Raw genomic sequence first — 14,910 nt, forward strand, 5'->3', positions numbered from 1 at the left:
GTCAGCTTTGGTATGTCTTGATGTATCCCAGCCTTAATCCTTCCCATCCACACAACTATTCTTCAAATAAGAAAGTAGGATGAGAAGAGAAGATTGTTTATCTCTTCTAACGTTTTCTACCATTCTGGTAGACCATGGCAGATCTGTACTTCTGCTTCATTTGCTAGCTTCCTTTGCAAAAACCTTGGTAGTCTCACTTAACAATAATTAATGTATCTCAGTCTTGTAAGTTTCAATTGCCATCCATGATCTACCGGGGACAAACTTCCTACATAGCATGTCAGTGTATATGTTTGCATAATGCAACAAAGATCCATTTTAACCAGCTGTAGCATTGACGTACTGTTTGCTGCACTTCAAACCTGTCAGTATCCTGTTGCTTCGCATAGCCATGACTCACACTCGATGGCCATTGATTGGGCTTTGCATTTTCATGTTGTGCCTTCCTCATTCAGGCTACTCAATGATTGCCTTTAACTCAATATGTTTAATGTTTTCCTCCTCCACTCTGCTTTCTGCTCTCTTTTTGTCGTGTTCTTGTTTTTCATTGTTTAGCCCTACTTTTGCTATTTCCTTAAAATGTATTTGCCTGCTGTGTCATTATTTCAACCAAATAATTTATGTGTAAATTCATTCAGGAACACATAAGCAACGTTGGTAGAGCCTATTGATGGTTGACAGATAGCAGATGATATTAGTCATGTAACCTAATTTTTATTACTCAATCAGCCCAAGCACCTTTCAAAATTTCTCCCACTTTTCAAACAAAAACTAAAATTCAAGATTGAGTTCAAATAAATTGAATGTAATCTGAATCTTATCTGTGCCCAATAATGGTGGTAGAGTTTGTGTGATCTGAAATGAGGCCACAGTTTCTGCAGTTAATATCACAATCCAGACTTAAGTTTAGTAATCTGTTCATGGAATGCCCAAAGATAGGATCTCATTCATCTCCTGCACACAGTAGATCCTGTCAGGACTTTGTTGCCATGAAGCCAAAGCGAACTCCGATCCAAGAGACCCTCTTTTCTGTTAAGCTGCTAATTGCACCTTGCGGGAGTGTGCTGGTGCAGGATCAGATTTGGAACAGAAAAACAAGCTAAAGCTACTGTAGGTTTTAAGATGCTGTCATTCACCAGTAAGGAAAATTGTTTCCTCCTCAGTATTTGTCTATACATCCATGTTACGAACTCTCAAAGTTTGGCTGAATAAAGTGTTAGATGTTTAGCATGGAGATGCTGGCAAGAAAGAGGAAATGTTTTGATGAAATGGTGTAACAAATGACTTTTTAAATCCAGAAGAAATGCCTTGCTTTGAATCGGCAGAAACCAGAGTGAGGACATTAAAATGGGAAGTGGTGGGGTTGGGGGTGGAGAACAGAACTTAATTACTTTCTTCCCAGCATATTATATTCAAATTAGCAAGGATATCAGCTCTGATGTCACCCATATCATTAGAGCTGGTGAGGAGACTGAAGATTTTTCGAGCCAGTAGGCAGATCAATAGTGGAATTTTTTATATTTTAGAGATACAGCATGGGACAGGCCCTCTGGCCCTTTGAGCTGCGTCACCCAGCACCCGACTGATTTAACACTAGCCTCATCACGGGACTGTTTACTATGACCTATTAACCTGCTAACTGGTGTGAATCCTTGGTTACCTGATAATATACCTCTTCTGTGGATGATTGCTGGTGAATAGAGTAGTGTAATAGATGGACAAAAATATAGATATTTAATGTGAACTAAAATATATTTCTTCACACAGATGTGCCTTGCATATTTAGCGGGACTCAGATTGGAATGTTGGATCCCCATCAGTCACTTTTTGGATCCTGTGAATCAGGTCAAAGTTGGAATCTAACAAACGATCGAGATGAAATTAATGAATACCCAGACCAATTTGCACCATTCATTGGAATTTTTGATAGCACCAAAGAAACTTTTAAAGACGGCTTCTTTCCTGGCACCATTTTCAGATTCCCTCTCCGTAAGAAGCCATCTTATGTGAGCAGCAATGTTTACAATAAAGAGAAAGTTCTTGAGTTGTTTGAGTCATTCAAAGCTGACGCCAGCTCCGTTTTGCTTTTCCTTAAGAATGTGCAGAGTGTGACGTTGTACTGCAGGGAATCCAATGGGACAGAGAGAATGCTTTTTAGGGTGAATGCCTCTGAGGGTAAGGAGCTGAAGCATGAGCGGCCAAACTCCTTAAAGATCCTAAGGACTGCTGCAGATCGGTACTGCAGTAATATTCCAAACCACAGCGTGACATGTGTGACCTACCATGTGGACATAGTGACAGAAGATGTGACCTCAAAGGAAGTAAATGAAATGTCCTGGCTTGTCTGCAGCAGTATTGGTGGCAGAGGAATGTGCAATGAACTCGACTGTTTGGCTGAAGACTTGAAGTACATTCCCAATATTGGCATTGCCATGCCTCTCCTTGGTAGAGAGGAACTGAAAGGGGCTGCAGCTGAGTTCACAGGACGAGCGTTCTGCTTTCTTCCTTTACCTCCAGGGGAAGAAAGCAAGACTGGTTTACCGGTGCACATCAGTGGTTTCTTTGGACTGACGGATAACAGGAGAAGTATTAAGTGGAGAGAAGTGGACCAGTGGAGAGACCCAGCTGCACTATGGAATGAGCTCCTAGTTAGTAACGTAGTTCCAAAAACGTATGCCACCCTCATCCTAGAAGCTATAAAACGAATGCAGGCAGGAAAAGATCAAAGTTCTCCGTTAACTCCCGAAGCAATTCACAAAGTATGGCCGGATATTAACAAAATTCGTGTACACTGGAAACCAATCTTAGAGCCTCTCTTTAAGGAGCTGATTCAGCATCCTGTTATCTATTCAATAAATAACCGCTGGGTGAAAGTGGACTCGGTTTATTTCTGTGAAATGGACACCAGCAGCGACTGCACAGAGACGGTGCTCAGCTTCCTCACTAAGGTGGGAGTGCAGATAGCTCAAGTACCTACGAATGTCTCCAGTGCCGTGCAGGCCTTCAGTTCCGACGCAAGGGGCCTAAAGAAAGTCAGTCCCACTCTGGTACGGCAGATGATTAGGAAATTTCGACACCGAGGCACCGTGGAGGAGAAACTTCAACTTCTGGAGTACATACTGAGTGATCGCAACTTTGGGGAATTGATTGGATTGGAACTACTTCCTCTACAGAATGGAAGCTTCAAATGTTTTGACTCCTCTGCAACAGACAAGGATGCTATTTATATCACCACAGATGATCATCCTCGGTAAGATTTCATGACGTAAAATGGATCTGTGTTTGGGGTGTGCAGGGGAATGGGGAGGTTGGAGCTACAGGATTACTGCTCACCAGCATCATTGAGATCTGATTTGGGAGTGATAGAGAACTGAATGGTCAGAGAAATAAACAACTGGATGTCTAGAATGGAGGAGATCTGTGGTCAAAAAATTAGCTGGAACTTTGCTTTCATCAGAACTATCTGAACCGGGTTTAATATCACTGGCATATGGCGTGAAATTTGTTGTAATGTGGTCGGAGTACATTGCAATACATAATAAAATCTGTGGACTGTAGTAAGAAGTACGTATATATATTTAAAAACTTAAATAGGTAGTGCAAAAAGAGAAAAAGAAGTAGTGAGGTAGTGTTCATGAGTTCAGTGTCCATTCGTAAATCTGTTGGCAGAGGGGAAGAAGCTGTTCTTGAGTGTGTGGCTTCAGGCTTCTGTACCTCCTTCCTGATGGTAACAATGAGAGGAGAGGAGGTGATGGGTCCTTCATGATGGACTCGGCCTTTCTGAGGCATCACTCCTTGGAAGATGTCCTGGACGCTGGACAGGCTAGTGCCCATGATGGAGTTGACTGAGTTCATGACTTGCTGAAGTTTATTTCGATCCTGTACAGTACCTCCCCCCCCACCCCCCCCCCCCCCAACCCCACCAGTGCCACATGGTGATGCAGCCAGTTAGAATGCTCTCTATGGCACCTCTGTAGAAATTTGTGAGTGCCTTGTGAGTGTAAATTGCATTAACAAGCATTAGTAGGTGAAAACAGCTATCATGTGATTAGGTTAGACATTAGTGCACTTGATACTGAAGTTCGAGTTTATTGTAATTCAACCATACGCATATATGCAGCTAAATTAAATAAAATTCCTCTGAGACTAAAGTACAAAACACAGTACATAAATCCCATACGGCATACAAAATAACATTTTTTTCCCTCATGAGCCGTGCATTGAAATACGTTGCAATGCAAATTTCGAGCAATGCTGACATAAGTTGGTGCTTAAAGCTCCATCAAAGTTGAATTTTTTGTCATACAGACAAATGCATGTGTGTACAGATCCACGAAAAACTTACTTTTAGCAGTATCATACGCTCATAGTATCATACAAGCAGCATTTACAAGAAAAGCATAAAATATCTTATACACACTGTTTACAAGAAAAAACACAATTAGAACAATAAACAAAGTCGATTTTAGTGTAAAATAATCAGATTGGTCACGGTGTTGCTAAACTGTAGAGATTAGAGATTTGTTTTTTGGTTCAAGAACCTAATGATTGAAGGCCACGCGGTGATAGTTTGTGGAACAGTCTGAAGAGATTTAGGAGCCCAAGGTATCGTGATTTCTGTTTTATTTGTAGTTTAGAGGTACACCCTTTTGACATGAGGAAGTGTGACTAGGCAACCTCAGAATTCAGTGAATGTTCAAACAGCTCCAAAAACACAGAGTATCAAAACTAATGGGAAGTGCTCATTGCAACTTTTAGCTACGGAGCTCCTTATTCCATAAGTGCCTTGGGAGTGCCGCAGGGATCGTGTTCTGTTGTCTGTTCAATATGAAATGTCAGGACCTCTGAACATGATGCAATTCCAGGGAATCTCTAGAACCTGCAGCTGTCTTGGGCCAAGTCCCTTCATCAGGACTCTGACAACTCTAGTTCTGATGATGGATCTCAACCTGAAAGTCGTGGGATATTAGTGGAGAGTGCATTGGTCTCATTGTTTCCATTGTCTCCAGTAAACTGAAAGCACCCCCTGGAGTAAATATCCAACAGGTATGATTCTCCTACTGTAACTTGCTGTGTGCAGCATAGCTTTGCAAAGAGTAGGCAGCAGTCAGTGGCAGGCGAAGAAGTCCAGGAGCATGAGCCTCAGAGTAAGGTAGCAAAATCTAAAGATTGTTGGGAACAAGAGGACGACGAAGGCTACAGGAGTATTACTGCCTGACTATAGCAGCTTCAACTTTCTGCTGAGTAACTTACTCACTTGGTTACTGAGCAACTCCCTTCATACAGAAATGCAGCTTGAACAGTTAACATTCCCAAAGGAAGCCGACAAAGAGCAGTGTAGGTCCCTTACTGATGCCACAGAATGTCAAGGAGTGAGTGAAGAGAGCAGTAGACTAGTGGATGCTCCTCTGCCCCTGCTGGAAAGCAGTCAGACAGTACAGCCCCCTTCTGTCTGTGAAGAATGGCCAGCTGCTGACGGGCAGCAACCCTTTGCTGTTAAGCTACCGTGGATCTTGGGTGCACTGGGGACTATAATCGTGGTATCTCCGTGCTCAGAGAATACATCACCATATTTTCTGGTGATATATCTCTGTTCCTGAGAAGGTTCACGCTGCTCTTGTGTGACAGAAGCAGAGAAACATTTTAATGGCCTTTGTGCTCCATACCAGGTGGACTAGTACGCATCAGTAGGGGATTTCCATTAAGCTCCTTGTAAAGAAATGTGAAGATTGTGCTCGCCTAGCTCAGCAGGGGCCATACGTTGACCAAATCCTGTGTGGTTCTGATATTTTGTTCTGTACTTTATGTTATTGGAGGAATCCACAATGGAAAATTGAGTAATTCCAGCCTCCTTGACTTTATTCCCTATGACTAACTGTTGAGTCTGTACATCATCTGACTGTTTTTGAAGCATGGAGTTAATCAGTCACCAGCAGAATCTGCAAGAACAATTTCCTAAAATGCAGAGATGACCTTTGATTTCTTTCCCCCCTCCTTAATAGATCTCTTTTTCCCGGACTGGAAGGGAGATTTCTCGCTGAAGATTTGAAGCCATTTCTCCTGTCTGCCCTGAGGGAAGCTGCGGAAAGCCGAGGTAAGGCACATCTTTTGGAATACATTTTACTGCACACCTGTGTTTCAGTCCACTTTCCTGTAGCATTTGGGGGTAGGTTTCATACTGTTGGGGAAAGGCACTAATATGGTAATTGAGACTCACTAGGAAAGTTATGTAGTTTCGTGAAATGGGACTTCCTCCGTTCTGGGAAGAATCTTGCAGGCTGAACAGTTCACAAATTTGGTCCCTAAAAGCATTGGAAAGCCAAACTCTCCAGTACACTCCCAATGAGACTCTTGACAGACATAGCTTGAAAGGAATGAATTTAGATAATATAATTATTCTACCATTCAGAGATATAAAGCTAACTTGCTGTACTGATAGGTGTCCTGGTACACTGGGATTTCCTAGGTGTCATTTCTCTTCCGGTACCAAAATAACCTTCCTGCACCTGTTGCCAACTGGCTGTAGCAACATCAGAGGTCTCAAGTATTGAATCCTGGCACTTACTGCACTTACAAACTTTGGCCCAGAATCAATAGGTAATAAGAACTTTGTTTTAAACTCATCCTGAATGTGTTTTTTCACAGAGCATTTTCTCTGGTTAACCCATTTTTTTTGGAATATCTAATATTCTGACAAAATTGGGTAGCAGCAACATTCATTAGTAAGCTTTGCCACAACTTATTAATGCAGGTGCAGCTCTTTAAGAGCATCAGGTGCAGGACAGTTACAGCAAGTAAGTCTCCTTAGGCACCATTGATCTCTTTGGGAGAGGAGACGAGAGACCCAATGACCTGACTTGGTGATGTACATAGGTTCCTTGTTTGCAATGACATTTAAAAAAATACTCAGCCTTATTTTCAAATCTCTCTATGACTTTGTCTCCTCTTCTCTCTGAAACATCCATTAGTCGTACAGCTGTGCTCCTCAAATTCTGTTCTCTTGATTACAGCAAACTTGTATGTTCCACCTTTTGGCAGTTGTGCCTTCAGCTGTCAGGGATTAAAGGATTAAAGCTTTGGAATTTTCCCTTCCCTATCCACTCCCTATTTATCTTTCCAACTTTAAAAAATTTTTTAGATTAACCTCTTTGACCGAGTCTTTAATTGGTTACTTTTGGTGAATCAAGTAGTATTTTCCAGTCTCAGTGAAATGCCAGGTAAATTACTGAATAGACCTGGCTGTTCCCTGCTGGCTGTTGTTGTAAACAATTCCACCTCAGTGCTCTGTAGTCAAACAAATGCCTTGTCTCTGTTTCAAAAACAACACATGCATAATGCTGAAGGAACTCAGCAGGTCAAGCAGCCTCCAGGGAGAGGAATAAATAGTCAGTGTTTTGGACTGAGACCCTTCCTCAGGACCGGAAAGGAAGAGGGATGAAGCCAGAATAAGAAAGTGTGGAGAGGGGAAAGAACATTACCCGGCAGGTGAAACAAGGTGAGGGGGAATGTGGGTGGGTGGGGGAGGAGTAATGGTAGAATGGCTGAAGAAGAAGAAATCTGATAGGAGAGGAGAGTGGACTGTGGGAGAAAGGGAAGTAGAAGAGGGAGCACAGGGAGGTGATGGGCAGGTGAGAAGGGGTAAGGAAGTAGAGAAATAGATGTTCATGTCATCAAGTTGGAGGCTTACCAGATGGAATAGGAGGTCCCTCCTACCTGAGAGTGGCCTCATCATGACAGTAGAGGAAGCCATGGTCCAGTATGTTGAAAAGGGAATGGGAAGTAGAATTAAAATGGTTGGCCGTTGGGAAAACCCACATTCTGTGGTGGGCAGAGAGAAGGAGTTTGACAAAGTGGTTCTTCAATCTACATCGGGTCCAACTGATGTAGAGCGGGCTGCACCTGGAGCAACGGGTACAGCAGATGATCCTGACAGACTCATAAGTGAAGTGTCGCCTCACCCAGAAGGACTATTTGGAGCCCACTATGGAGCTGAAGGGGAAAGTGTAGCACTTGTCCTGCTTGCAGGAATAGGTGGCTGGAGACAAGTGGCCAAGGGAGATGTAAAGGGTGATCCCTGCAGAAAATGGAGGGTGGGTAGGAGGGTAAGATGTGTTTACTGGCTGCTCTATTTAAAAAAAGTGCTTTTAGCTTCAGATGGCAGGATCAAAGTTCTTATTGGAGACACAAGAGATTGCAGATGCTGGAATCTAGAACAATAAATGATCTGCTATGGAACTCAGCAGGTTGAGCTGCATCTGCGGGAAGAAAGGAGTTGTTGGCGTTTCAGGTTGAAACCTGTCGTGATGGAGGGATTACGCCCATAATTTTGATAATTCCTTCTCTCCCACAGATACTACGTGATCTGCTGAGTTCCTGCAGCAGATTGTGTGTTGCACAAACTTCTGATTGGTTCCTGACACATAGTTTCTTGAGCTTTTTTTACTTTCAGTGTTATTTATAAATAACAAACACATTTGCAGGACCAGATTTTGAATTAACTTGCTACCAAGAGCTGAAGGGTTTTATCAATAGAGCTTAGACATCCAGTCATGGTCTGGTCATGTCTCATGTGCCAGAGTGGGAGGAGTTAACGCGGAATGTTTGGTGTGCTTGCATTTCTCGAATTTCTGGGACATCTGCCACAATAGGAGTGAAAAATTTCAATCTGGCATGGGTGCCAATATATACATTGCATGCATATCTGAGACAGTTTTAGAAAAGGGTCATATGTTTGTACGTAACAGACTCTGCTTCTGGAAGATGGTCTGATTTGCATCTACCTGTGTCACTGAACTACACTTTGGCTTTGGATGCCCTAGCAGTTTCATAAAAGGCATCATAATTTTACAGTTCAGACTCCAGATGAGGAGTGAGGAGTTGGGAGAATGGGGCTTGACTTGTGCCTATGGGGAGACTGTTGGGAGCGGAGATTGAATTCGTAGTTGTGAAGCATAGAACCAGATTCTATACCTTGTGCTGTTCCAACATTCCCTTCCCCACCCTGGAAATTTCAGGCCCAAAATTATGACGGGAGTGTCGAAATTGGAAGTGACTGTACTGATATTAGTGATTATTGTACAGGCACTGAGTGTAATACTGCAGCTACTGGATTTCTGCATGGGTGTCTCATAAAACTAACTCATCTACAAGATTCTAGCATGAGATTTGGCAGCACTTTTGAAAAAATATTAATCTTCCCTATGTTTCATGTTAGTGCACTGAAAATGACAACAATGAACATACAGTAAGTAACCACTTGAAGGTTTAAGTGCATTTGTTTATGTGAATAACATAAAGCAAAATGCTCAGACAAAATCTCATTTCCATTGATACTAAACAGACACTACTAAACAGACATTGGGTATTCATTATGCCATTGTCTGTTTCTAGAGTTCTGTTCAGTTAAAAGGTCCATTTAGGCAAAGGGATTAAATTATGACATCCATTCGTCTGGCAGAATAGTCGCTCTCAGTCCATTTAATGTGAGAGTATATCCTAATCATTTCACTTGTATTTTATAGTTTTTCTATATTGACGTTTTGAGCTTGCAGTAGCGTGGTGGTTAGTGAAATGCTTTACAATGCCAACTGTAAAATTGGGGTTGGATTCCTGCCACTGTCTGTAAGGAGTTTGTACGTTCTTCCATTGACCTCATGGGGTTCCTCCAGGTGTTCTGGTTTCCTCCCACAGTCCAAAGGCATATAATTAGTGTTAGTGAGTTGTGGGCACGCTAAGTTGGTATTGGAAACGTAGCAACGCTCATGTGCTGTTAACACATTGATTTGATGTAAAATGATGCAATTTGATTTACATGTGACAAATAAAGCTGATCTTTAAATCTGTGAATTATATTCAAATAATTTGTATAATTAAAAAAACAGAATTAAGGAGATGTCCTCCTCCTTCAAAGAAAGACGCTTCCCTTCCCCCATCGTCAACGCTCCCCTCAACTGCATGTCTTCCATTTTGTGCGCATCTGCCCTTACCCCATCCTCCAGCCACCCCACCAGGGATAGGATTCCTCTCATCCTTATCTACCAACTCATCATCCTTTTTCACCCAGCATATAATTCTCCACAACTTCCACCATCTCCAACAGGATCCCACCACATCAGCACATCTTTCCCTCCGTCCCCCCCCACCCACTTTCCGCTTTGCACAGGGGTCACTCTGTACGTGACTCCCTTGTCCATTTGTCCCTCCCCACTGATCGCCTTCCTGGTACTTAACCTTGCACGCGGATCAACTGCTACACCTGCTCCTATACCTCCTCCCTCACTACCTCTTAGGGGCCCAAGCAGTTCTTCCAGGCAAGGAGCTCCACCTGCGTGTCTGGGGTAATCTATTATATCTGGTGCTCCAGTGTGGTCTCCTGTATATTGTTGAGATCCGACGTAGATTGGGAGACCACTTTGCCAAGCACCTACAGTCCGTCTGCCAAAGAAAAGTGGGATCTCCCAGGGGCCACCCATTTTAATTCCACTTCCCTTTCTTATTCTGATATGTCATTCCATGGCCTCCTCTACTGTCATAACGAGGCCACACACAGGTTGGAGGAGCAACACTTTATATTCCATCTGGGTAACCCCCAACCAGATTGCATGATTTCTCGAGTTTCTGGTAATGGTACCCCCTTCACTCACTTTCCCTCACCATTTCGCATCTTGCTGTCTCACCTTATCTCCTTATTTGCCCGTCTTCTTCCTCTGATGCTCCTCCCCTTCCCTTTCTTCAATGGCCTTCTGTCCTCTCCAGTCAGATTCCCCCTTCTCCAACCCTTTATCTCTTTCATCAATCAACTTCCCAGCTCTTTACTTCATCTCTCCCATCTCCTGGTTTGACCTATCACCTGCTACCTTCTATTTCTTCGTCCCCTCCCCTCGCCTTCTTACTCTGTTCTCTCATCTTTTTTTTCCAGTCCTGATGAAGGGTATTGCCCTGTATTGTTGACCGTACTTTTTCCCATAGATGCTGTCTGGCCTGCTGAGTTCCTCCAGCATTCTGTATGTGTTGCTCATATAATTGTTACTGTCTCCTTTGTGATGAGTTGGAACGCTAACTTTAATGGAAAAATGCAAGGTTATTTCATTGAGAGTATGATAGTGAATCTTTACAGGTTTAGATGATTACCAAGAAAGTAGCTGGTGATTGAGGCCTGAAGACATGCCTATACATGCTTGCAAGTTCTGCCCCAGCATGTAGTATAGTCAGTGCATTGTACCCATCTCTGAAATTGGAATGAATAGAATGAATGTACTGAATGGAGTTGGTTTTTTTGGCGCTAATCTTTTATTGTCCGATAGTCCAGGCCTGCATGTCTCAGGCCATGTGTAGTAAATAAGGTGATGTGCAGTAAAGTGCAAGAACAAGTGCCATAGTAAAGTGGCATGGTGTCTTGGTGGAGAAACTGGAATGTTGTAGACAGTAATAATAGACAGTCTTATTAGGAGGAATCAGCATAGCTTTGTGCACAGGAAGTGGTGCTTGATGAACCTTTGAGTTTTTTGAAGAAGTTATCATAAGCATAGATGAGGGTAGGGTTGTGGATGTTGTCTATTTGGACTTCAGCAAGTCAGAGTAGGTTTATTATCAGTGTATATAGAAGTTAGTTTACACCACCTTGAGATGAGTTTTCTTGCAGGCATTGATGGGAAAATAAAGAAATGCAATAGAAATTATGAACAACTATACATGAACAAAGAGTGACAAGCAACAAGCAACCATTGTACAAACGGAACAACCAAGGCCTTCAACAAGGTCTTGCATGGCAGAATGGTCTGGAAGGTTGAGTCCCATGCAAACTAAGGAGAGCTAGCTAGGCGATTGAAAACTAGTTTGGAGATAGGAAGCAGAGGGTGGTTTCTTTGAATGGAGACCAGTGACTAATAGCGTGATGTTGGGACCCTTGTTATTTATGTAAATAATTTGGATGCAAGTGCACAAAGCTGGATCAGCATGTTTGCAGATTACATCAAATTGGGAGGCGTTGTTGACAGTGAAGAAGGTTATTGTAGGTTACAAGTGGATCTTGATCAGGTCAGGAAGTTAGCCAACAAATGGAATTCAGTGAAGAGTGAAGTGATGCATTTTTGAAAGATAAATGGTGCAGGACGTGTACTGTGATAGCACCCTAGGGAATGTAATGGATAGAGGGACTTAGCAGAGTTCTTTGAAAACTACCTCACAGGTAGGCAAGGTGGTGTAAAAGGTATTCAGGCTGGCCACAGTCAGGGCATTGAGTGTAGGAGTTGATTCATAATGTTGCAATTATATAAGGTGTTAGTGAGGTTGCACTTGGAGTAATGTGTATAGTTTTGGTCACCCAGTTGTAGGAAGGATGTAGTTAAACTGGATCGAGACAGAAATACTTACAAGGATGTTGCCAGGACTAGATGGCCTGAGTTACCGGGAGAGGTTGGCCAGACAAGGTCTTTATTCCTTAGAATGTAGGCAAATGAAGGATGATCTTATAGAAATGTTTAAAAATATTAGAAGCATAGGTAAGTGGATGGTAACGGTCTTTTCCTTTGGGTTGTGGAGTCCAAAGTTAGGGGTTGTTGAGCACCTTCTCACTATGTTTTAGTCTTATAACAAACAGCAATTAACTCTGAGTGGGTCAATCATAAGCACATTTATTTTACTTGCTGAAAGGTGAGACCATCACCGCACAAGAGCTTCCAAAAAAACAGATAGCATCGTCACTCCTTTATGCCCTAGTACAGCTACAGTTAAAGGTCATTCTGTACCTCTGCTTAATCAGTGTATTTGGCATTCTTCCAATAATGCACCTGCTTGTCTTTCTGCAGTTCGTCATATACTCAAGGTTTTATTTTTGCTAATATATCTGTGAGATAATCATGGTTAGACATACTGCATAACAATGGGGCCATTCAGTAAGTAATCTGTGGTGGAAATTATGTTTGAGAATAATACTTACATAATTTTCTTTCTCTCAAGAAAGCAAAATAATAGATTTATTAAATCAAACAATGCGCAAACAGTTTAATTTCTATAATGTAAGCAGCTGGTACAATGTGGGCATGCATTCCTCATGTCAAGCAGCGATAGTAATATTCAGCATTATTGCCACATTGACCAGAGATTTGACATTTGCTCTAACTTCCCTGGGTGCAGTATTTGTAGACTGCTCTTGTGCATTCTACACTTGATATATAAGCATTTTACCAATGAAAATATGCTTAAATTATAATCTCTAACACCAGTAAGCCTTTTTATGATTACCATTAATGATTGTACATTTTCAATTTAACAAGAAAATGGCAGATCTGCAAATGCCTCTCAGAATAAATCAAATTCTAGCCAAAAGCTGAAATGATTATTTCCCCGGGAGGATTGTTTGTGGAATACACAGTGGCTCAGCTAGTAGATCTGTTGCTTCAGAACTTCTGTGACCTGACCTGGGTTCAATCCTGACATCCATTTCTGTTTTTGTAGAGTTTGATAGCTCCCCCATGACTGTGTGGGTTTTTTTCTGGGTGCTCTGATTTCAGCCCATATTCCAAACGTTGGATGGGTTGGTGGGTCAATTAGCTACTGTAAATGTCCCATAGTGTGCAGGTGAGTACTAAGCTTGGGGGAGGGGGAGAGGGAGTTGATGGTAACATGGGGAGAATAAAATGGGCTAGAATAGGACCAATGGCAACAGGTGCTTGATAGTAAATGCACACACAATGGGTTGAAGAGCCCATTGACTCTTATTTATACTTGATGATTTTCAATGAGTTAATGGAGCTTTATGAAGATGTTTCTGCCTCTGACAAAAATTGGGGTATTAAATACTGTATTTTAGTCTCAGATTTTCTGAATAGTGTTATAATATAGTGCTAATGGATAGGGCATCTGCCATTTCAAACCTCAGGTTTTGAAATAAGCTGGTTTACTATTTTGTACTTAACAATGTAATAACTTATTTTAATGTAGATTTTAAAAGTAAAATTTAAAATTTATCTTGACACAACTGTCTATTTCTGTAGTAGACTGCTCTTTAGTTGTTTATTATTTTCTTCAGTGAAGTTCAGCACTGTGCAAAAGTCTTAGTTGCATGTATATAGCCAGGGTGCCTAAGACTTTTGCACAGTACTGTTGTAATTTTATGTATTGCACTGTAATGCTGCCACAAAAATAAATAAATTTCAGGATGTATGTGAGGGATGATAAAGCTGATTTTGATGTGGGTCTCTATTGTGGACTGAGACTGGGAAGGAGGCAGGGAGAGGGGAATTACAGTTGGGAAAAGGGGAAGTGGAAGGGGAGGGTGTGGGAAGCACCAGAGAGACAGTCTATAATGATCAATAAACCAACTGGTTGAAATTTGCTCCTGCCAGATTTCCAAACTTGCTCTCCACTCCACATTGACAAATACAGTACCATGTAAAAGAATCAGGCACCCAAGCTATATATATGTAACTAAGACTTTTGCACAGTACTGTAAGTGAAAACTAAACCAAAAAGAAGTAATGTGGCATGTTTGTCATTTTGAAAAATATAAATTTTTAAGGAATTGCATTACAAAGCAGAAAGAATTTGAAAATTGATTGATTGTAAACTCAATATCCAAAAGTTATTCCTTGCTGAAAAATCAGTTGAACTGGTGGTGATTTTGGCCCCTATGCATGTATTCTTTTGTTTATGGATTTCTAGCTCTGCAGCTTGGACAAGTTGTGGGAGATGTGAGGACAAGGTGTACAGGGACTTGAGGGTATCCGGTGCATTGAAGTTTGTGTGGCATTATGAGAGGTATTGGGAATAGGAACCATGGGAATCGGGAGCTGCTGCTTGAGATCAACTTCACCTCAGGGTGATGAGCAACGGGGTCCAGTAGACTATTGTGGGGGGACACAAATTCTGAGTTGGGTGCTGCAGAGAGCACCCGCAGATGTTTGGTCCCAA

At 42.0% G+C, this 14,910-nt stretch overlaps 1 protein-coding gene across 1 annotated transcript in view; it reads left to right on the forward strand.

Annotated features, from left to right (window-relative positions):
- Positions 1–14,910, forward strand: part of sacs (sacsin molecular chaperone) — a 91,919-nt gene that overhangs the window by 33,205 nt on the left and 43,804 nt on the right. The window contains exons 7-8 of the mRNA XM_059964195.1: positions 1,768–3,250; positions 6,003–6,094. Coding sequence (XP_059820178.1) covers positions 1,768–3,250; positions 6,003–6,094 — 1,575 coding nt within the window. The remainder of the gene's footprint in view (positions 1–1,767; positions 3,251–6,002; positions 6,095–14,910) is intronic.

The sequence above is a fragment of the Hypanus sabinus genome, chromosome 3, assembly GCF_030144855.1.
Source record: "Hypanus sabinus isolate sHypSab1 chromosome 3, sHypSab1.hap1, whole genome shotgun sequence".
NCBI classification, from domain to species: domain Eukaryota; kingdom Metazoa; phylum Chordata; class Chondrichthyes; order Myliobatiformes; family Dasyatidae; genus Hypanus; species Hypanus sabinus.